Genomic DNA, 24,544 nt, shown 5'->3' on the forward strand with positions numbered 1-24,544 from the left:
TGTTGACAAATACAAGTACCTTGAAAAGCAGTCAAGAGAACTGTAGAGTCATCGCCATGCAATAAAGGAATAGACCAAGGTAAAGAATGCAATATGCAACAGAAGCTTGAAATCGGCTGTGAGAGTGTGCATTATACTGTGATACATATTCTCACTTATATAGACTAGCATAGAATTGTAGACTTTAATACAGTATATTATTTTTTAAAGTGGATGTATTTGAAATGTGGATTTATTGTAGGATACTAAAAATTTCCTGGGTTGTGAAAGGATTACCAGCAAAGAAATTCTAGGATAAATAAATGAAGAGCAAGAAATCATAAAACCAATTAAATGTAGAAAGATAGGATGTTTTAATTGTGTAATAAGAAACTAATAGTATAGATTTTTACAACTAATACTTCAGGGTAAAATAGATGGAGGAAGAAAGAGAAGAAGCTGTTGGCTGAAGAACCCTTGAGACTGGTTTAAATATAACACAGCAACATTATTAGAAGTGCCACACCCAAAGTCAAAATAGTCATCAGGAAGTCCAGCCTTCTGTAGCAAGTAGGTGATGACTGTAAGATGTTATGAAGTTGTTAGACAGTATTGAATGTGCTATTCTGCCGGAGTAGTACATGCTTTCCAAAACATACTTCCTTAATTGGCTAAGATCTGTAACTGCTACTTCTTATTGTATTAAAACATAGATTGTTCTTTGCAGCCTTGGCATTGTTTCTTTCTTTATTAACAGGCTTGTCGCAGGTTTCGGGATGACGCAACTTGCAAAGAGTCTTGCCCAGCTTTACTTGTGTATAATCCTTTCACCTATCAGATGGAAGACAATCCAGATGGAAAATACAGCTTTGGAGCAACATGTGTAAAAAAGTGTCCACGTAAGTCTGCATTAATTGGGGGGGGGAAATAGTTTGCCTTGGGGAAAGAATCAGCTTCCTTTCGCTTTATATTTGGGAAATTTAAATTCATTCCTGGTTTGCTTCTAATAGAGAAGTCTCCAGATGTTCATGCTCTAGAACAGGCATTCCTAAGCAGGATGCTGTGAGGAAAAAAAATAAGTAATGACTCTTTGAGGACCCAAAATGACCCCCATAGACAAGACGTGTGTGTCTGAACCATTCATTAGTCCAATCTGGGCTGTTCTAGTCGTAAGGTTGAATGAGTAATTTTCTTGAATCTTTGCATCTGGTCTGAGTGGGTCATGAAATTATACATAGCCAAATTAGTGGAAAAGGAATTAGTGGAAAGGAAAATCTCCTCATGGATTGCTGCCTTGTCGTGGCGAAGGGGCTTGAGTAACTCAGAGAAGCTATGGGCTATGCCGTGCAGGGACACCCAAGACGGACAGGACATAGTGGAGAGTTCCGACTAAACGTAATCCACCTGGAGTAGGAAATGGCAAGCCACTCCAGTATCTTTGCCAAGAACGCCCCATGATCAGAAACAAAAGGCTAAAAGATATGACGCTGGAAGATGGGCCCCTCAGGTCAGAAGGCGTCCAACATGCTACTGAGGAAGAGTGGAGGACAAGTACAAGTAGCTCCAGAGCTAATGAAGTGGTTGGGCCAAAGCCGAAAGGACGCTCAGCTGTGGACGTGCCTGGAAGTGAAAGGAAAATCCAATGCTGCAAAGAAGAATACTGCATAGGAACCTGGAATGTAAGATCTATGAACGTTGGGAAGCTGGAGGTGGTCAAACAGGAGATGGCAAGAATAAACATCGACATCCTGGGCATCAGTGAACTAAAATGGACAGGAATGGGCGAATTCAGCTCAGATGATTATCATATCTACTATTGTGGACAAGAATCCCGTAGAAGGAATGGAGTAGCCCTCATAGTCAACAAAAGAGTGGGAAAAGCTGTAATGGGATACAATCTCAAAAATGATAGAATGATGTCAATACGAATCCAAGGCAGACCATTCAACATCACAATAATCCAAATTTATGCACCAACCAGCATTGCTGAGGAGACTGAAATTGAACAATTCTATGAAGATTTACAACACCTTCTAGAACTGACACCAAAGAAAGATGTTCTTCTCATTCTAGGGGACTGGAATGCTAAAGTAGGGAGCCAAGAGATAAAAGTAACAACAGGGAAGTTTGGCCTTGGAGTTCAGAATGAAGCAGGACAAAGGCTAATAGAGTTTTGTCAAGAGAATAAGCTGGTCATCACAAACACTCTTTTCCAACAACACAAGAGGCGACTCTATACATGGAAATCACCAGATGGGCAATATCGAAATCAGATTGATTATATTCTCTGCAGCCAAAGATGGAGAAGCTCTATACAGTCAGCAAAAACAAGACCTGGAGCTGACTGCGGTTCTGATCATCAGCTTCTCATAGCAAAATTCAAGCTTAGACTGAAGAGATTAGGAAAAACCACTGGGCCACTCAGGTATAATCGAAACCAAATCCCTTATGAATACACAGTGGAAGTAAAGAACAGATTTAAGGAACTAGATTTGGTGGACAGAGTGCCTGAAGAACTTTGGATAGAGGCTCGTAACATTGTCCAGGAGGCAGCAACGAAAACCATCCCAAAGAAAAGGAAATGCAAGAAAGCAAAGTGGCTGTCCAACGAGGCCTTAGAAATAGCAGAGAGGAGAAGGGAAGCAAAATGCAAGGGAGATAGGGAAAGTTACAGAAACTTGAATGCAGACTTCCAAAGAATAGCAAGGAGAGACAAGAGGGCCTTCTTAAATGAACAATGCAAAGAAATAGAGGAAGATAACAGAAAAGGAAAGACCAGAGATCTGTTCAGGAAAATTGGACATATTAGAGGAACATTTTGCGCAAAGATGAACATGATAAAAGACAAAAATGGGAAGGACCTAACAGAAGCAGAAGACGTCAAGACGAGGTGGCAAGAATACACAGAGGAATTATATCAGAAAGATTTGGATATCCCGGACAACCCAGACAATGTAGTTGCTGACCTTGAGCCAGACATCCTGGAGAGTGAAGTCAAGTGGGCCTTAGAAAGCCTGGCTAACAACAAGGCCAGTGGAGGTGATGGCATTCCAGTTGAACTATTTAAAATCTTGAAAGATGATGCTGTTAAGGTGCTACATTCAATATGCCAGCAAGTTTGGAAAACTCAACAGTGGCCAGAGGATTGGAAAAGATCAGTCTACATCCCAATCCCAAAGAAAGGCAGTGCCAAAGAATGCTCCAACTACCATACAATTGCACTCATTTCGCACGCTAGCAAGGTTATGCCTACAAGGTAGGCTTCAGCAGTATGTGGACCGAGAACTCCCAGAAGTACAAGCTGGATTCCGAAGAGGCAGAGGAACTCGAGACCAAATTGCTAACTTGCGCTGGATTATGGAGAAAGCCAGAGAGTTCCAGAAAAATAGCTACTTCTGCTTCATTGACTATGCGAAAGCCTTTGACTGTGTGGACCACAGCAAACTATGGCAAGTTCTTAAAGAAATGGGAGTGCCTGACCACTTTATCTGTCTCCTGAGAAACCTATATGTGGGACAGGAAGCAACAGTTAGAACTGGTCATGGAACAACTGAGTGGTTCAAAATTGGGAAAGGAGTACGGCAAGGCTGTATATTGTCCCCCTTCTTATTTAACTTATATGCAGAATACATCATGCGGAAGGCTGGACTGGAAGAAACCCAAGCCGGAATTAAGATTGCCGGAAGAAATATCAACAACCTCCGATATGCAGATGATACCACTCTGATGGCAGAAAGTGAGGAGGAATTAAAGAACCTTGTAATGAGAGTGAAAGAGGAGAGTGCAAAAAACGGTCTGAAACTCAACATCAAAAAAACTAAGATCATGGCCACTGGTCCCATCACCTCCTGGGAAATAGAAGGGGAAGATATGGAGGCAGTGTCAAATTTTATCTTCCTGGGCTCCATGGTCACTGCAGATGGAGACAGCAGCCCTGAAATTAAAAGGCGCCTTCTTCTTGGGAGGAAAGCGATGACAAATCTTGACAGCATCTTGAAAAGCAGAGACATCACCTTGCCAACAAAAGTCCGAATAGTCAAAGCTATGGTTTTTCCTGTTGTGATGTATGGAAGTGAGAGCTGGACCATAAAGAAAGCAGACCGCCGAAGAATTGATGCCTTTGAATTGTGGTGCTGGAGGAGGCTCTTGAGAATCCCCTGGACTGCAAGGAGAACAAACCTATCAGTTCTAAAGGAAATCAACCCTGAATGCTCACTTGAAGGACAGATCCTGAAGCTGAGGCTCCAGTACTTTGGACATCTCATGAGAAGAAAAGAGTCCTTGGAAAAAACCTTGATGTTAGGAAGGTGTGATGGCAAGAGGAGAAGGGGACGACCGAGGATGAGGTGGCTGGACAGTGTCTGCGAAGCAACCAACATGAACCTGACACAACTCCAGGAGGCAGTAGAAGACAGGAGGGCCTGGCGTGCTCTGGTCCATGGGGTCACGAAGAGTCGGACACGACTAAACGACTAAACACACACACAAATTAGTGGGCTTGGACCCTGTTGCATCTCCTAGGCTTCCATTCTTTCAGTATTACTCTAATTTACTGGGAAGCAAGAGGAAGTATTCTTCAGTTATCAAATATTTTGATCTGGAAAGAAATGCTGATACTCTGCTTTTACATTAAGAGTGCAATCCTAATTACCGAAGATAGAGGAGGACCAGCTGAGCTGAGACAAGGGCAGCTGAGTCTGTGCTAAACCCAAATCCCTTCCCACCTGAGGATGTTGGAAACAAAATATATAAGGGGTACACTTGCCATGGCCTCTGTGCTAGCATTAACAGCTGATTAGGTTTGGATCATGCAGTAATTCACCTCTTGTACCCTTTCCCCTGCGCACACTCCTTTGGTCACTTCGGTAGACAGATATTAGCAGACACAGCAGATGGGCATGTAGATATGTGATCTCCCTGCAGAAGGGGCCAGCAGAACAGAATTTCTGGTGCCAGAAAAGACTTTCCCTTATTCTGAACTCCATTCATCCAGCTGATTTTTGAGTTAGGATTGCATGCTTTTGTTGTAAAGTTGTGTCCGACTCTTCGTGACCCCATGGACTAGAGCACGCCAGGCCCTCCACATTTAACCACATTTCAACTTGCCTTTGAAATATACCATAGAAAATATTTTAGTGGATACTAAAATGAATCTACTTCTGTTTTATTGCTTTCGCAGATTTTCCTTGTTTGATTTTACAGAGGTGGTGGTTTGAGTTTCTGTCATTTTAAGTATTGTCTCTACTTTTAACCATGCTCACACACCAGCGTTCTATCCACCAGGATGAAAGGGTGGTTTTATTATATGAATTCAAATAATCTTCTGATCAAGCTGCCAGTGATTCTGTTCTTCCATTTGGAGATAATGTGTCCTTTTGCAAATACTTTTTATTTATTTTTTATATTATGTTATTAAAAAAACACAGAAAAGAAGACAGAGGAGATACTTTTCAATTACTTGAAAAGTAATACAGAGGAGGGGCAGGATCGGTTCTCCATCATCCTAGAGTGCTGGACACATAATAATGACCTCAAACTATAGGAAGCCAGATTTTGGCGGAATGTCAGGAAAAAAACTCTTAACTGTTAGAGCAATATGACAACAGAACCATCTACCTCAGAAGGTGGTGAGTGATCCAGTACTAGAGGCATTCAAGAGAAAATTGGACGACCATCTGGCAGATGTGCTTTGATTTGTATCTCTGCATTGAGCAGGGGGTTTAACTTGATGGCATTTTAGGCCCTTTCCAGCTCAGTTATTCTATGATTCTATATAATCTTGGTTTGTGGTTCTTCCCTTGTTCTCATTTTGTTGTTGTGCATGTGAACTATTTTTGTACATTTCTGTTTTTTTTTTAATTAATAAATGTTATCATTTATTTAAATACTGAAATCCTGTTTAATAAGTTATGCCACGTAAGGCTGATGCCCAGTGTTTATTCCGAAATAAAATATTTCCAGTTCCCACCCAACAGCCCTGAGACTCCTGGTGAATTCTTTTCATTGTTGGGATGATGTTGGGGACTGTAGAATGACAGGGAGAATCTTTAATTATCAGAAATTGCTGCCGCAGATAAAATAATCCCATCAGTGGTGTTTTTTGGTAATTAAAAAGTCCCTGTCCCACAGCCCCCAACAGTTATCTGACAAAAGAATATGTGGGAGTCTTGGAAACTTCAGGGGAAATGAAACATGTTTTATTTCTAAAAAATTGCACCATCAGCCTTACATGGCATAACTTACAGAACAGGATTTCAGCCTTTATCTCCTACCTACAATGACTTCTTGATGCCATTATTGTTTTCAACTCCCTTCCTGTCTTTTCTAGATAACTATGCTGTGACAGACTATGGATCATGTGTCCGGTCATGTGGTGCAGATTCTACTGAAGTGGAGCAAAATGGCATCCTGAGGTGTAAAAAATGTGAAGGGTCATGTAGTAAAGGTGTGTAAATTACAGAATTACTTCTAATACATTTCAGTTGTGACACCAGTTTTTACTAAACTGAAGTGTAACTCTGCCCAAAATTCATCATCCTATTGGTCATAGTAGATATTAATACTGTTATGCAACCCAACGACATAGGCAACATTAGGACCTAAAAATCTAGCCATGTCCTTTTGTGTTTCTATTTTCATTTTGTTGTTTAGTCATTAAGTCGTGTCTGATTCTTCATGGCCCCATGGACCAGAGCACGCCAGGCCCTCCTGTCTTTCACTACCTCCCAGAGTTGGGTCAAATTCATGTTGGTAGTTTCGAAGACACTGTCCAACCATCTCGTCCTCTGTCGTCCCCTTCTCCTCTTGCCTTCACACTTTCCCAACATCAAGGTCTTTTCCAGGGAGTCTTCTCTTCTCATGAGATGGCCAAAGTATTGGAGCCTCAGCTTCAGGATCTGTCCTTCCACTGAGCTCTGTCCTTCCAATGAGCTCTATTTTCATAGAGGCCAATTATTTTCAAATATTGTACATGACCATTTCACTATTTCTTACCATTTCCTTGATTGCCCCTCCTTCCAGCATGTATAACAAAGACAGACAGGCACAGAAAGTCTTGTGGTAGCTTTGTGTCTTCTTTGTTGCTGTCTTTTGTTTTGCATTTTTATGCATTCTGAAACAGGCTAACACAGCTACTTTTTGGGAAAACCATTTAAGCAGAACATTATCTTTAAAAGAAGACACATTGAACTGTGCATAGATCTAGATATGACACTTCTTAGAGAAATGGACAAATCATTATCATTTGAATTACATGATGGTACAGCATGGCACAAAATATGAAAACTGTGACAAACTGATGCTGGATATATAGTTCTTGCACTCTTTGGAGATCTAGTACCCACAGCACCTCTTTTTGTGTATGTTCAACAGTGTGCCCTTTATAGAGCATAATCATGTTGCTTAATGCAGTACAATGGTTCCCAAGGTGTCCTTGGACTGCAATTCCCAGAAGTCTTCACCAGCAGCTGTGTTTCTAGGGAGTGCAGTCAAAGAATGCCTAGGTTGCCCAAAGTTGGGAGCCACTGATGTAGTAAATTACACTGGAGTGGACCCATTGAATCAGTGAGGATTTGGTGAGTCAGCTCCTCATTAAGTTCTGTGAATTCAAATGGGTCTCTGTAACTGGGACATACCTTAGCATAGTAAGTTAAAGTTAGAGTAGGCCCATTTGAATTGTTTGAACTCATTGATTCAGTGGGCCTACTCTAGTGTGCTTTACAATGCTAAGCAACAGACTTTTTGCCATTATGTATTACATCCTGATGTTTCCCTCTGTGACTGAAAGACCAAATTGCTTCAATACAAAATGTTCTAGTCTTCATCAGACAAACCATTATCTGAAAGTGGATCAGAACTCACAGCTAATGTGGGCTGTGACTAAAAACAAAGTTTTGTTTAAAGAAGAGGTTCCCAGTTGTGGAACATTTTTCTTAGGTCTCTTGGATGGCACCTGGTTCATTAACTTCAAAATGTCAGATATATATATACAAAAGTCAGTTATTCCCATCCCTCTTTCCCCTCAAGAACTGGCTGTTACAATTATGAGACACTGTTTTGCTTTGTTTGTTTGTTGGTAAGATTGAAATACTTACTGGAGCTGGAAGACCCTAACTTGGTGTCTTTTTTCCCCTTTTAACCAGTGTGCAGTGGGATTGGAACTGGTGAACTAAAAGGTGCTATGGCTGTCAATGCATCCAATATTGATTATTTCAAGAACTGCACCACCATCAATGGAGATCTCCTATTTCTCAAACCAACATTTTCAGGGTAGGTGTAATGGGGTGGAGAAATAAAATATTAATACGATTGTTTTTTAAATAAGGAACCAAAGATTCAGTTATTCTTTTTCTTCTAGGGATGTGTACACAAGGACACCTCCCTTGGATCCCTTGAAATTGAACATTTTTAAAACTGTTAAAGAAATCACAGGTTAGTGATATTTCCTTCCTTTCTTCATAAGAATATAAGAAGAGCCCTCCTGGATCAGACCAAGGGCCCATCTCGTCCAGCTTTCTGTCTCTTACACTGGCCCCACCAGGTGCCTCTGGGAGCACACAAGACAACTCGATGCCTGTCTCCTAATACTCCCCCCCCCCCGCATCTGGCATTTTGAGGTACCTTCCTTCTAAGCCTAGAGATTTTACATCCCCATCATGGCTTGTAACCTGTGATGGACAGAAATTTGTCCAATCCCCTTTTAAAGGCATGTAGCCCAGATGCCATCACTACAACCTGTGGCAAGCTGTTCCACAGACTAACAACATGCTGGGTAAAGAAATATTTTATTTTGTCTGTTCTCACTCTTCCAACACTCAAGTTCAGTGGATGTCCCCTGGTTCTAGTATTGCATGAGATCTATCCACTTGATCCATCCCCTGCATAATTTTATACATCTCAGTCATATCTCCCCAGGTTCCTTTTCTCTAGACTAAAGATCCCCAAACACTGTAGCCTTTCCTCATAAGGAAGGTGCCCCAGCCCAGGCATCATTTTAGTTGCTCTCTTCTGCACTTTTCCCAGTTCCACAATGTCTTTTTTGAGGTGCAGCAACCAGAACTGTACGCAATACTCCAGATGCGGCCTTACCAGCGTTTTGTACAATGGCATTATAATGTTGGCTGTTTTATTTTCAATCCCCTTTTTAATGATACCTAGCATGGAATTGGCCTTCTTCACTGACTCCACACACTGGGTTGACACATTCAGTGAGCTGTCTGCCAGCACACCAAGATCTTTTTCCTGATCAGTCACAGACAACTGAGAACCCATTTTGTTGTTTAGTCGTTAAGTCGTGTCCAACTCTTCGTGACCCCATGGACCACAGCACTCTAGGCTCTTCTGTCTTCCATTAGAACCCATTAGCTGATAACTAAAGTTTTGATTTTTTGCCCCAATGTGCATTACCTTACATTTTCTTATACTGAAATGCATTTGCCATTTTACTGCCCATTCTCCCAGGTTGGAGAGAGCCTTCTGGAGCTCTTCACAATCCCTTCTGGTCTTCACCACCCTTCCTTCCTTCCTTCCTTCCTTCCTTCCTTCCTTCCTTCCTTCCGTCCTTCCTTCCTTCCTTCCCTCCCTCCCTCCCTCCCAAACTGAAAGTTAAACCGAGCATTAGACCTAGTGAAATTAATGTGACATGATGGCATTTTTTTCATAGTATTTATTTTTTATCTCACAGAAATTATATAAATAACAATAGAAGTGAAGAGAAGTCAACCAAAGGGCAGCTTAGTATGCTTAAGGGTTTGAGAACTCTTCTCTTGAACAGTGACAAAAGTTGGCAAGTCAAATTGGTTACCCAACCTGCTTTTGAAACAAATGTGGTTATTAAATTTTGTTCCATTTTGTTTTTTCCTTCCTCTCACATTTTCTATATTTTTAAAAGGACTTTCTCTGGTGGGGAAAAATAATTTCAAAGTGAGATCTAATGAAACCTAAAAATCTTACATTTCTGTGGTGTCTAAAGCTTCTCAGGTTTGTAGGTACCAGTCTTCATACTGTTTAACTGCTTTGGTGGCCCAAATATAAACTGTTTATGAAGCAGTGTTAAAAATACATCTATTCTGAAGCTCCCTGAAATGTCATTCTTCATTTTGATGTTTTCATAAAATTAGAAGATAGCTAAAGGCATTCCTGCTTGACAAAATATATATAATACCTTGTAAATGTTTTTATTCTATTTTGTTCTCTTCCAGGGTTCTTATTGATTCAGGCTTGGCCTAAAAATTTCACTGATTTGTATCCTTTTGAAAATCTGGAAGTCATACGAGGGAGAACAAAACAGAAGTAATTTTCCAAAAACCTATATCTTTGCATATAGTGGGGTTATAGTCAGAGAGAAAAAGTGGTCCCCAAACTAACCCCATGGACCGGTTGGGGAAGGCAGGTCACCATCCCTCACTCACACACATGCACGAAAGAGGGCACACAATGTCTTGCGGGCACGCTTGCGTGGGCGTGCTTGCACTCGTGCAAATGTGTGAAGGGTGGGATGGTGTTTGTGCAGGCGCGGTTGCACTTGTGCGCATGCGCAAAGGGTGGGGTGGCAATTGAGGGCTCTCGTGCACATACGTGAAGGGGTGGGGAGTGCTCATGCTGGTGCAGGCATGCATGCACAAAGGGGCTGTGCAGGGGTAGAGGGGAAGGTCTATCTCTGTGGTCCGGTCCAGCTCAGTCCACGGACTAGCACCAAGCCGTGAACCAGGGGTTGGGGACTCCTGCCCCATATCATTGGTTTTTCAAACATGGACAATGACTTATGACTAGATTACCTGTGGGAGGCTAAACCAGCAACAGTACTACAATTTCCTGTTTTCTTTAAGTTCTTACTGGGGACAGGACAGGATATAATATATGAGCAGTGATGTTTTCAATGTGAATCCCAGTAGCCTCAAACCAAAGTTTCTGTTCAGGTTAGTGCAGAATAATTGAATTGGAAGGGTTCTATAAGACCACCGAGTCTAACCCCTTCCTCAATGCGGGAATTCAACTCAAAGCACCTCTGCCAGAGGGTTGTCCAATTTTCTCTTGAATGCCTCCAGCATTGGAGCTCTCACCACCTCTCAAGGAAACTGCTTCTGTTATCACACTGTGGCAACAGCTAAGACGTTTTTTTCTGATATTCAACCTAAATCTTAGTTCTGGTAGCTTAAGGGCATTATTATGTGTCCTGCACTCTGGGATGATTAGGAACAGAATATACTCCTCCACTCTATGACTAAATTTAAAGTGTTTGAAAAGTGTTATTATTTTTCCCCTAAGGCTTTTTTTCTAAACGCTAAGCATGCCCAGTTCATTCAGTGTTTTTTCATAGAGCTTGGCTTCCAGTCCCCTGATCATCCTTCTTGCCCTCCTCTGAACTTGCTCCAGTTTGTGGACATCCTTCTTAAAGTGCAGCGTCGAGAACTAGACACAGTATTCAAGATGAGGTCTAACCAGTGCTTAATACAGGACTAGTACCTCGCGGGATGCACGCACTGGAGTCAAATGTGGCCTTTTCTGTCTCGGAAGTGCCGTGATGAGGAAACGGCACCTAGCCAGATTTTTCCTTCTGTGAACTCTTGAAGGAGATCTCGCAAGTTCTGGGCCTGGAATTATTTTATTTTTATTTATGTATTTTTCTATTTGAAATAGATCAGACTGTTTTTGTTATTTGTTTTAAACCGCCCAGAGTGGCCTTGGCTGCCAGATGGGAGGTATATAAATCAAATAAATAAATTAAATTAAATAAATGAATAAGAAAAATAGAATTAAGTGAAAAATAACACTTTTCCCTTACTTGTTTCTTCTTACGTTTTCCTTCTTCTCATTTTAGTGGTCGATATGCTCTTGCTATCACTACCTTAAATATAAGTTTTTTGGGACTGCGCTCACTCAGAGAAATAAGTGATGGAGATGTTGGCATTACGAAAAATGAACACCTGTGCTTTGTTAATACAGTGGACTGGAGAAAACATTTTGTAACAGAAAACCAAAAAGCAATAATTTCCAGAAATGGAAATGAAACCATATGTAGTAAGTTAATAGAGTCATAACACTCATAATAAGTGGTATATTTGTGTGTGTGGGGGGAGACTACTTTACATAGTTGTATTTATTGTTGATCAGCCACATTTTCTTCATACTATGCATGCTGTGGTACAACCACATCAGATTTCATTTAAGCATATTGTTTTTCCTTCTGTTTGAATTTTATTGTAGGTCTCATAATCCTATTGAGCTTTAACACCTGACACAGCAGGATGTAAAGATCACTTTCTCCCTTGTAAACTGTCTTTTGGGATTACTTGCCGAGGCCCTGTTCTGATGCTTCTTCCTTCAGAAGTTAGGCAGGTCACAGCCAGAGAACCTTTTCTGTGAAGTTTCCTAGTCATAAAATATTGAAGGAATATGCATTATGACAGTCCTACTGACTTCTGGTGCCAGGATCAAGATAATATTATCCCTCTGCATTTTTAAAGTTTTATGTGCTTTTTGCTGCTGATATTTGCTTTTACTCCTGCTTTGTTTATAAGGATTCCATTTTTATACATTCACTTTGATTGTTGTTATTCTTGTTTGGCTGATTTTATATTTTCCTTATTTATCCTGATGGATTACCCCAGACATTATGGTGGTAGCCTCTGGAATCTGCACACTGAGCCCTTCTGCTCCTCTGGGGCTGTATTAAGTTTTTCCCTCTTTGAAGAAGAAGCTCTTCCATTTCTTAGTATCTTTCTGTTCCTGAGATGGCCACATATACAGTAAAGCTTTGACTAAGTATAGTTGATACAAACAGGTCTTCTGAGCAGACATTCTGGTTGGTTGGTTGGTTTGTGTTGTTTGTTTGTTTGTGTTGTTTGTTTGATTGATTCTCATCAGATCTCAGAGAACTTCCTATATTCATCGCAAATGCACTGGTAACACTACAGATTTCTAAACTCAGAGATCTAAACTTACAAAGTGCTCATGTGTAAAGTCACCAATTACAAAGTTTCATAAAATACAACAAAAGCAGTACAAAGACAAATTACGTACTTGTTTGTTCCTTGAAAGCTTATATAGTTAGATGTGGGGGATGACCAGATACAGTCAACCCTTGACTTACGAACTTAATCCATTCCAGAAGGACGTTCGTAAGTTGAAAAGTTCGTAATTCAAATCCAAGTTCGCAAGTAGAGGGAATATTTCCCTGTCAGAGCGGTTTGTATGTCGAAATGTTTGTAAATAGGGCCGTTCGTAAGTTGACTGTATCTAATGGAAGAACGTTCTGATGCCATCAAAGGAAAAAAAGTTACTTCTGGTAGCCCTATAGTCTACTGCTCTGAATCATCAGAAGCAGAATGTCACACACCCATTCCCTTGTTTTTTTCTCCACTCAACCCAGGTTCACTTTCGGGTGTGACATTTAATTTTCAATCTTTTTCTGCTGCCACCAGAGGAGATATTCCTCACTATATCAAATAGGACTCTTCAATCAGTCTTATTCAATTAAATAATGTTTATTAAAGTGTTCACAAGTAACTAATATAAAGTAAATCATGGATGGTCTTATTTTATTCATGCAATCAACTGTGCTTTTATAACATTTTTATTTGCTTAGATAGAATCATGTTACTTCAAGTATTTCTTCATTTCACATCTTATTCTCTATCTGTCTATTCTTCTCTAACACCAGACTGGTCCTAACTGCCAAAACTACATCTCTCTAACTGAAGTCCCTAACTCATCCCTAACTCTCTAACTGAAATATTCTCTAACACCAAACTCAGACTCTGACTGCTCTTTAACTGTCATCCATTCTGTTATATATCCCTAGTCCCGCCTTTTCTGTACAGCCATTGGCTCCTGAATCAGGGTTCCATTGTGATGGACAGGAGTGGTTACTGACCTGTCCGTCACATACCTCCCCCCTTGGAAAAGTTTGTATCATGGGGGTAAACTCTACAGTGATTTACCCTCATGTACAACGTATGAGGGTAGGGATGTGGTGGCGCTGTGGGCTAAACCACAGAAGCCTGTGCTGCAGGGTCAGAAGACCAGCAGTCGTAAGATCGAATCCACGCAACGGAGTGAGCGCCCATCGCTTGTCCCAGCTCCCGCCAACCTAGCAGTTCGAAAGCATGCAAATGCAAGTAGATAAATAGGGACCACCTCGGTGGGAAGGTAACAGCGTTCCGTGTCTAAGTCGCACTGGCCATGTGACCACGGAAGATTGTCTTTGGACAAAACGCTGGCTCTATGGCTTGGAAATGGGGATGAGCACCGCCCCCTAGAGTCGAACACGACTGGACAAAAATTGTCAAGGGGAACCTTTACCTTTACCTTTACAACGTATGAGAGAATTAAATTTTTCAATATACAAACCTTTAAGCATTGAACAGTTATACATTTTATACTTGTATATTTTCTCTATTACCACTTTTAACTTACTCATATTTTTTTATTTTACTTTTCATTATACTTACAGTATCACCATTTTTATTACTTATATCATTACATATTTAACATTTCTTATACTATATTACTTACATTTTAAAATATTTTTTCCATTTCTTTTACATTTTTCCCATGCAATTATAACATTTGAATTTTGACCAGTTTGCATTCTATTACATTTACATTTTCATTTATTTATTACTTGTCATCAATTTTAACACTATGCTGCATGTTACATTACTACATTGCAAAACATAACCAGAACCTTTGATTACAGTTTCACTTCTAATATTTGTTATTATAAGTTTTTTCCTCTCTTCAGTCTTCTTGTGCAGCTTCTCATTGCTTTCGGTTATTCGTTGGGTCTTCGAGACCATGCATATGCAATCTTATTTTGAGTCTCTCTTTTGCTTTGGGTCTCAACATCAAAGTCTTTCAGATTAAGTGTCCCTCTTGCTAGTTTGTTGGTTTTATGTTTCACAGTTCGCAACCTCACATAAAGTTTCTTTCTTTTCAATGTCCCGTCAATTAACAATCTCCCCTTCCAGTTGCCAATTAAATGTCTCTCACCTGCTCAGTCTTTCTTGTTGTCCGCCTGGCTCTGCACAGCTCCTGGTTCGAATCTTGCCACAGCGATGATGGTGAAGACACTCTGGAACTCTCACGACATGAGGACGTCTCTTGACATCACCTCATTGGATACGATGAGGTCTCTGGACACGACCTCTCTGGATACAATGACCTTTCTGGATACTACATCGACCTCTCTTTACTGTAGTCTGCAGCTTTTCCAGGGCCTCTTTACATCTGCTCAACCCCTGGATCTTCTTGTCTTTTCTTATAACTTTTATAATTTTTAAAGGAGAGACTATACTTCTCGCATTTCTTTCCCCACACTGGGTATAGCCTGCTATCCTTATCATAGCTTTCACTCTATCCTCTTTTATTTTTTCTATGACTAGAGTAGATGTATTTAATACTCCTTGCATTTCAATTTTGTCTACTTGATTAATTTTAGATGCACCTTTAACTTTTTCTAGTTCTGTTTCTTTATTCTTAAATTTCTTAGATAGGGTTTCTTGTTGCTATGGGTGCAGACACAGAATTATCAGCTTTTTCAGTTAGCTGTATCTTTTCCTTAGGTACTACTTTGGCTGACTCCAATTTACTTCCCTCTAAATTTCAGTTTCACTATCTCAGGGTAGCATGATGTTTCCTGATCCTCATGTAACTTTTCCTTTTTTTCAGGAGTCATCACTACCGAGTTTTCTTTAGTTACAAGATCTTTGTCTGCATAGATTTTCTCAGGACTTTCAGAGAATAATAGGGTGATATCTTGAAACTCTTTTAACCAATCCTTTATTATTCTCCTTCATCTCCTGGTTAAAACTCCTTTCATTAGGCTTTCTCATACCTTTGCAGCTTTCTTCTACCCATTTACTTCTCTGACTCTCTAGCAATTTTTTTTCTCCCCCACATTCTCTAGTTACTGTAGTGGGTGTGTTCTGACTATCTTGCGAGCTTATATATATGAAACCACCTTTAACATGTATCATCTAATTCCAAAGCTCTTTTTCAACTCCAGACATCTCTCTGCACTCAAAAGGGATATCCATTTGTTTGTGGATATTTCTTTCTATACAGAATCTTTTAGGGGATTCTGAAATTGCTGGTTCTTTTTTAACTGCATTACAAAGTTGTAGCCAAGTAAAATCATTTTCTTGTTCTGATTTAAAATAGTTTTTCTATGCCTCCTACAAGTTCAGGTGATTGGTTAACACTTATAACTTCTTCAGGAACCTCACTATTTACATAAAGATTTTCTATCTTTTCTGTCTGTGAGTGTGTGGCGATCACATCAGTCTTAATATAATTAATCAAATCTAAACCAATTAAACAAGGTGTATGAATCTGATCTGAAACAGCTTTTTTAAGTTTACCAGCCCACCCTTGATAATTTATATGTACTTTAGCTACTGGTAGCTTAATTAATTCTGTTCCAATTCCTTTAACTGTAATTTTCTCCTTTGGAATAATATCTTCCTTTGGAATAATATCTGCATAGCATATAGTTATCTGAGAACAAGAGTCTCTCAAAGCTAGATACTTGATGTTGTTAATATAAATATTTTCTTCAGCTGATTTCATCAATTCTCTGTTAGTTTTAATGCAATAACAGGGGACAATTTCTGCTAGAGGAGGCAGTTGTTCCTGTGTTACAGTTTTGTCAGTTAAATCACCACCATCTTGGCTTACTTTAGAATTTTCATCATGCCTTTGTATACAGTACATCTTTTTAGGTACAACTCCCACTGTTTTCTGTTGTCCCATTTCTTTGTTTTTAACAAATTCATACTTGGAAATAAAATGATCTGGTTTTCCACAACCAAAACAAACCACTTTCTGCCAGGCACTTATTTTCCTTGCAAAGCACAGAGTCTATGACCTCTCCACGTGTCCAAATCTCTCAGCTTCACTCCCCTCAAGTCAGTTATATGGAAGAAATGCAGCCCCTGCTTTGAAAGGCTTTGGAGCTTTACTTCAACTAGAGTTGAAGACTGTGAAGAGCAAGGGGTACTGCTATGTTGATAACTTGCATATCAAAGGGAACGTGTAAAAGTGGTTGTCTCTGGTTTGATGTAGGAAAAATGAATAATTGCTAGATTTCATTAATTTTAGCTCTTTTTTAAAAAGAAAATATCATTGGAGATTAAATCATGCCACCCCAGCCTCTGCTTTCAGTGGTGTAGACTCCATTTGTGGCATTTTTTAAATACCATAGTATACGTTTTAAATTTTTTATCTCTTCTTTCCTACCTGCTGCAGGACAGGTTTGTCATCCGTTCTGCTCTGACACAGGCTGCTGGGGTCCAGGGCCCTCTCAGTGTTATTCCTGTCGTAACTTCACACGCCAACGGGAATGTGTCAAGGAGTGCAATATTTTTCAAGGGTAAGATTTTCCTCTATTCTATTCAAACAAAATTCAAGAATCCCAGTTTATAGTTGTGTATAGCTACAATGAGATTGATTGATTGGTTATTTGGTTGGTTGGTTGGTTGGTTGGATTTGTATCTCGCGCTGATTAGTACTCTGGGTGGTTACTACAAATATAAAACAGATGATAAATAGGATAAAAATTCTAAAAGCAGAATGGAAGTGTCAAAACCTTGAACCTGATCCAGGAGGTAACAGGCAACCAGTGAAGGTGAGCCAGAAGTACTGCACCTTCAACCAAGCACACAGTTCTCCCTTACATTATGTAACCGGACGTCCATCCCCCACTTCAAAAGGTGAACACCAGGCAAAAAAGCTCAGCTACTTGTAATGATACTTCAGGTTGTGCAATAACCTTCCTTCTGGATTCCACTACAAATTGTTCCATCTTACATGCTACCTTTTTTCTAGCAATGTTCACATTTGCTGGGTCAAGGGCCCTCCACCACTTCATCCTCTCAAGCCAGTTTAACCACACTTTACCATAATAAACCTTTAAGGCTAGTGATATGCATGAGCCCCCTTTCAAGAAGAAGAATCTCAAAATGGCAGAACAGATCTGTGGATATTCTTGATGACATGGCCCATTGTGTTCTGCACAGCCTTGTTAACTGGAAAACTACCCCTCAAGTATTTGTAGTTCTTAACTTGTTTACTATCATATAAGTCAATTTGCCATTTGTGGTTGGTGAACCTTTAGGTAAATACAAGAATTTTTTTTTCTTTCTTTCATTCTTTCTTTCTTTCTCTTACTTTCTTTTACTTTCTTTCTAATTGATTTCAAGATGTTCCTTGGCACAATATCCTTTAAATGCCAGAAGGACTGTTCTCAGCCCTACTTCTGAAAAGGATAGAATTACTATATTGACTGCATACAGTAATGCAGCTATTGGCCTTTTTGCCAGTTTAGGTGGGTGGAAGTCAGGATTACATCAAAATAGAATTAGTGAGTTTACATAGAGATTGAATAGAAGTGGAACTAAGATCCATTCCTCTTTCACTCCTCTTCTGTCTGGCACTGTATGGGTTAAATGGCCCTGTGTATTGCATCTGACTCTAAAGATGTTATCATATAGCGTTCAGATGACTGTAAGTAAAAAGACTGCAATCCACAGAGAAGCCTTTGAATTTGGCCCACAGTTTGTCTCATGAATGCTGTCAAAGACTGATTGGAAGCAGAGATAAGGATGACCCACAAACCACCAATTGCCTCCCAGTGGCCTGATGAACCACGAATCAATTCCTCAGTTCTTTGGATCTTTTTTTTTACAGTCCATGGGGCTATCTAGAGAGTCCATGGGGCTATCTAGAGAGAAAAAGAAAGCTCCCCGTCTCCACAGCCTGCCTCCACCCCTTTCCCACGGTCACTTACCTCGACAGGCTACATCCTTCTGCTCCGTGGCGGCTTCCACCAAAACAGACGCTGGACTGCTAGAACCATGATTTCAGTTCCAGCAACCTAGCTTTTGCTAAGAGCAGTCTGGAGGGCTGACTAAGGCGATTACCCCTGCTGTCAGACAGTGGGGTGGAGCATCACTTCAGTCAGGTTTCTGGGCAGGCATAGAAAAGGAAGGGAAGTGGGACCCAAATGATCCCCTACCCCACTGTCTTTGCAAAGACAGTGGGGTGGGGGATCACTTTCATCAGGCTTCCCCCTTCTTCTCACTTACCTACCCAGTCATAGAAAGATGGGGGAAAGCTGATTCAAGCGATCTCCCACTCTGCTGTCTGTGAAAAGACAGCAGGGTGGTGGATCGCACGGGTCCCACTTGCCTTGTCTTTCTATGCCCACCCAGGCGTAGAAGGATGGGGAAAGCCTGCTCAAGGCAATCCCCCATCCTACTTTCTACGCCCAGGCATAGAAAGATGGGGGAAGCTTGGCTGAAGTGATCCCCCCTTACTGTTTGCAAAGACAGCAGGGAGAAGTCCTTTGGTCAGGCTTCCCATCTATGCCACAGATGCAGAGAAAGCTGGGGAAGCCTGAGTAAAGCAATCCCCCCATCTTTGTAAACAGGAGGGGGTGGGATTCCCTTCAGGCAGGCCTTAACAAGCCACCAGAAGGGAAAACCCCTCTCTGCTTATGCCTCTGAAGAACAGCTGATCCGCAGGGGCATAAGCAGGTAGGGATAGACAAAGGGACAAATATAAAAGGGTTATATTTGTTGCTTCATATTTGTTGGGGTCTCTGGACCTCAAGAATATGAAGCAACAAATATCTGATGAATCAGGGATATATCCCAATCCATTTCTATATTCATCCCCTTGTCTATTTGGAAGTCAACAAAGGAGCCATCAAGTGTCCCATGGGGATAGAACAAGGGTCAGGGAACTTCTTTACCTTTTACCCCCAAAAAATTTATATACGCTGACATTACTCCTTGATTTGAAAAGAAGGAAATCATACATTATTGAATTCAAAATATTAGTGAATCTAAACAGGCTGTGTATCAAACTAGCAGGATGCACCAAATTTAATAAAGATGTGCACAATTTTTGCTGCAACACATTGCACTCCAGCCATGGGGTGGTATAGGGAGTAGTAAGGTGTCCGACGTGCCTAGCAAGTTGCATTAAAATTTTGCTAGCTCACAAAGGATTTAATCATCATCAGTGGCTGCCACAGAGGTGCTAGCAACGACATGCTTGCTAGAGACAACCAACACAGAGCTGGGGGGGGGCTTTTCCTACCACTTTAATCATTCTGTATGTGGTGTGCAAAAAGGAACAAACCAGGTTAAAGGTCATGTCACCCACCCTGGTGCCACACCCCAATATCAAAGGACCAGTGCACTATTTTTTTATTATCATCAATGGAAAACTCAGCAGTGGCTAGAGGATTGGAAAAGATCAGTCTACATCCCAATCCCAAAGAGGGGCAGTGCCAAAGAATGCTCCAAGTACTGTACAATTGCACTCATTTCACACGCTAGCAAGGTTATGCTCTAAATCCTCCAAGGCAGGCTTCAGCAGTTTGTGGAGCAAAAGCTCCCAGAAGTACAAGATGGATTTCGAAGGGGCAGAGGAACTAGAGACCAAATTGCTAACATGTGCTGGATTATGGAGAAAGCCAGAGAGTTACAGAAAAACATTTACTTCTGCTTCATTGACTATGCAAAAGCCTTTGACTGTGTGGACCACAGCAAACTATGGCAAGTCCTTAAAGAAATGGGAGTGCCTGATCACCTTATCTACCTCCTGAGAAATCTATATGTGGGACAGGAAGCAACAGTTAGAACTGGATATGGAAACACTGATTGGTTCAAAATTGGGAAAGGAGTACGACAAGGCTGTATATTGTCTCCCTGCTTATTTAACTTATATGAAGAATACATCACGCAAAAAGCTGGACTGGAGGAATCCCAAGCAGGAACTAAGATTGCTGGAAGAAATATCAACAACTTCAGATATGCCGATGATACCATTCTGATGGCAGAAAGTGAGGAGGAATTAAAGAACCTCTTAATGAGGATGAAAGAGGAGAGCGTAAAAATGGTCTGAAACTCAACATCAAAAAAACTAAGATCATGGCCACTGGTCCCATCACCTCCTGGCAAATAGAAGGGGACGATCTGGAGGCAGTGACAGATTTTACTTTCTTGGGCTCCATGATCGCTGCAGATGGTGACAGCAGCCACAAAATTAAAAGACGCCTACTTCTTGGGAGGAAAGTGATGACCTATTATGACTGTCAGAAAGATAAGTAAAGCAAATTAAGTGTGGACTTTCACTACAAGCTAAAATAATAAAACAAAGGGTACTGTACTACAATAGCATCATAAGAAGACAAGCTCACTGGAAGAGCAGCAATGCAGGAAAAAGTGCAATTCAGTAGGAAAAGAGAAAGACTGCACATGAGATTGATTGACTCAATAAAGAAATCCACAGTCTTTTGTTTGGTGCTGTAGTCAAAGTAGGACCATGAGCAGAAAGATTGGGATTCAGATTTTGGAATAAACTATGATACTCTTGTCTGCTCCGGGGATGAGAAATAGAGCAATGTGATTGCTACACACTTCAGACTTTTGCTGTTCTCAGCAGAAACTGCAGAACTAAATTGCAGTGGAGATTAAATTTTAGAAGGTTCCTTTTTTCATGGTTTTATGAAAGAGTCAAGTCTCTCTCTCTCTGTCTCTGTCTCTCTCTCTCTCTCTCACACCACACACAAACCCTTCCTCCCTCAATTTTCAACAATTAGTTGCTTCAGTTCAGTATGTACATTTCCTCTCATTACATTTAAACAAGTTTGAAGCCATCCTTTCCCCCCTTAATTCAAGCCTTCCATCCTGTTCGTCTGTTCCTTTTTTCATAGTTTTGAGTCAGTCTCTCTCTCTCTCCCATACACACATACACCTTCCCTCCCTCCCTCCATTTTCTACATACATTTAAACAAGCTGATGAAGGCACCCGTCACTCTCTCACACCTTCCTTCCCTCCTTAATTGCAGCTTTCCCTCTTCCTGATTGCAGTCACCTCTGGCAGAAGCAGTCATCAATAAGCCAGATTGACTGCCCGGGGCTGTTCTACAGCTGTAACCAATCAAGCAGCCTTATCGCCAGTCTCTGAAAGAACAGATTTACAAGTGCTGCAACCAAAGGTAGCAGGGAGAGATGACTTCCAGTTTGAGGTTCGGCTGCAGGGAGTGGGAGTGGGGGTAGCGCTCTGCTCATTACTCCCAGGATTTTCACTTTTATCTCATTTGGGGTAATTTACCCCTGTTTCCCAACCACTGGGATAGAAGCTATATTTCTCTAGCGTGCATTGTAGAATCAACGATTGATCACTTGTTCAGTGGCCTGCCATAAGATCTGATTGTTCCTTCATTGGAATGTGTTCCCAGTTTAGCCAGTCCCAGAATGTCCAGCCCAGATGCATTGCATAAAACATGCTTACTGATTGGGTGATAGATGGTGGATTCAGACATTATCCATTTTTAATACTGAAATGACAGCCATGCTCCAGTCACTGTGGATCTTGGCTATCTCATCAAACTGGGTAAATAAAGCTGCCAGCATTGGGGTTTACCAGTCAGGATTGTTAAAATATTACAATCAGAAAAGATGCAGATTAAGTACAACACAGCAGGACAGTTTAGAAATCATAGGCTGCTTTAAAAGAGGTGTTTAAATTCTCTTCTTGCATTTAGTAGAGTGGAAACAGCACAGCATGGAAAAGAGTAGATACCATAGTCTTGGATCAATGCAGGAAAAGGCCATTTCCATGTGCTTGTTAGGCAGGCCTAACAAGCTAGGGAGTGCCTTAGTTAGCCAGGCACCAAGGGTTAAAATAATCACCTTGAATTTGGCCCAGCTGACAACCAATGCAAGTATTTCAGTATCAGGGTTGTATGATCATGATGCCATGCACTAGTTAACAACCTAGCTACAACCTAGCTAATTTTGAACCTACTGAAATTCCTAGCTCCCCACAGAGGACCTATCAGTAGTCAAGAAGTGATATAGCCAAGACTTTGTTTTAATGTTTTTCAACTTTAGTCTAAATTTTCATATTGATAGTTGATGGTCTGTATCATAGTTCACTTCTGGTCTCTTTTTGGCAGAGAGAATGCAGCTTGCCTATCTTTTGCTTCTGACTATGTACTCTATTTGATTTTTCTGTTTGCCATCTGCTGAAACCTATGTGTACAGACTTTTGCTGGGTTCCCTGAAGCTTGTATTTTGCAATCATCTTTTCTCAAAGCTAAACATACACAATTATTTCAGCCTTTCCTCCTAAGGCTTGGTTTTAAGCCCCCTGGTCATCCTTGTCACCCTCCTCTGTACTTGTTCTAATTTGTCAGCATCCTTCTTGAAGTGTGGTGTCCAGAACTAGACACAATACTCAAGGTGAGGCCTAACCAGTGCTTAATAGAGGGGGACTAGCACCTCTCAGGATTTGGAAACTATACTTCTATTAATGCAGCCTAAAATAGCATTTGCCACTTTTGTAGCCACATCACACTGTCAGCTCATATTTAGCTTGTGATCTATAACAATTACAAGATCCTTCTCACTCGTAGTTTTGCTCAGCCAGGTATTCCCCTTCTTGTATTGTGCAATTGGTTTCTTTTTCCAAGGTGCAGTACTTTGCACTTATCTCTGTTGAATTTCATTCTGTGCTCCATAGGATGGGCCAGTGCTCCATCCTATCAATGTCATTTTAAATTTTGTTGCTGTCTTCTAGGATATTAGCTATTCCACGCAGTTTTGTATCATCTGCAGATTTGACAAGCATTCCCTGCACTCCCTCATCCACTTCATCAATAAAAATATTGAAGAGCACCGGGCCAAGGACTGAGCCTTGGGGTACCCCACTTGTGACCTCTTCCCAGTTAGAGAAGGACCCATTTATCATCACCCTCTGAGTAGAGTTCTATAGCCAAATGTGTATCCACCTGACACTTGATCTATCTAGCCCACACCTAGTTAGCTTGCTAATCAGGATATCATGGGGCACTTTGTCAAAAGCTTTGCTGAAGTCATGATATACTACATCTACTGCATTCCCTCTGTCTATCAGGTAGGTTGCCTGATCAAAAAACAAGATCAAATTAGTTTGGCAGGATTTGTTCTTGACAAAACCGTGAACTATACGGAAGAGTTCCGCCTGCTGATTAGAAGCATCGCTTATCCGGTCAGCGATGTAAGATCTTCTAGCAGCCTTTACCTTGGCCAGGTAACGGTTAGTTGCGATCCTGACAGCTATCTTATTATAATCCGTCGGTTTCCTTCTCCAAATGCACTCTAGCCGTCTCCTTACTCACTTCATTGCTCGTAGATCCTGGGTATACCAGGGTCCTGGCCGAGCTCTGCTCCTGAGAGGACGTTTGGGTGCGATCGTGTCAACAGCCCTGGTAGCGGCAGAGAACCAGCCATCCACCAGAGCTTCGACAGGAGCGCCAGGAAGTGCCACTGGAATCCCTCTCATGGTATCCTGGAATCTCATAGGATCCAGTAACCTTCGAGGGCGGACCATTAAAATAGGCCCTTGCTCCTTGCAGGGAGGGAGCTCCATTGTGAGGTTACATTTTATCAGGTGATGGTATGACCATGACAAGGGGACTGACACGAGGCCAATCACCATCAGACCACGCTCACTACACTCAGTAGAGAATACCAGGTCAAGCATATGGCCGCCCATGTGTGTGGAACCG

General features: G+C 41.1%; 1 protein-coding gene across 1 annotated transcript in view; it reads left to right on the top strand.

Moving 5' to 3' along the window:
• LOC140707981 (epidermal growth factor receptor-like) overlaps positions 1-24,544 on the top strand; it is a 91,462-nt gene that overhangs the window by 58,758 nt on the left and 8,160 nt on the right. The window contains exons 7-13 of the mRNA XM_073002560.2: positions 737-878; positions 6,308-6,424; positions 8,121-8,247; positions 8,336-8,409; positions 10,179-10,269; positions 11,798-11,997; positions 17,227-17,350. Of these exons, the coding sequence (XP_072858661.2) occupies positions 737-878; positions 6,308-6,424; positions 8,121-8,247; positions 8,336-8,409; positions 10,179-10,269; positions 11,798-11,997; positions 17,227-17,350 (875 nt within the window). The remainder of the gene's footprint in view (positions 1-736; positions 879-6,307; positions 6,425-8,120; positions 8,248-8,335; positions 8,410-10,178; positions 10,270-11,797; positions 11,998-17,226; positions 17,351-24,544) is intronic.

This window comes from Pogona vitticeps, chromosome 6, assembly GCF_051106095.1.
Source record: "Pogona vitticeps strain Pit_001003342236 chromosome 6, PviZW2.1, whole genome shotgun sequence".
Lineage (NCBI taxonomy): Eukaryota > Metazoa > Chordata > Lepidosauria > Squamata > Agamidae > Pogona > Pogona vitticeps.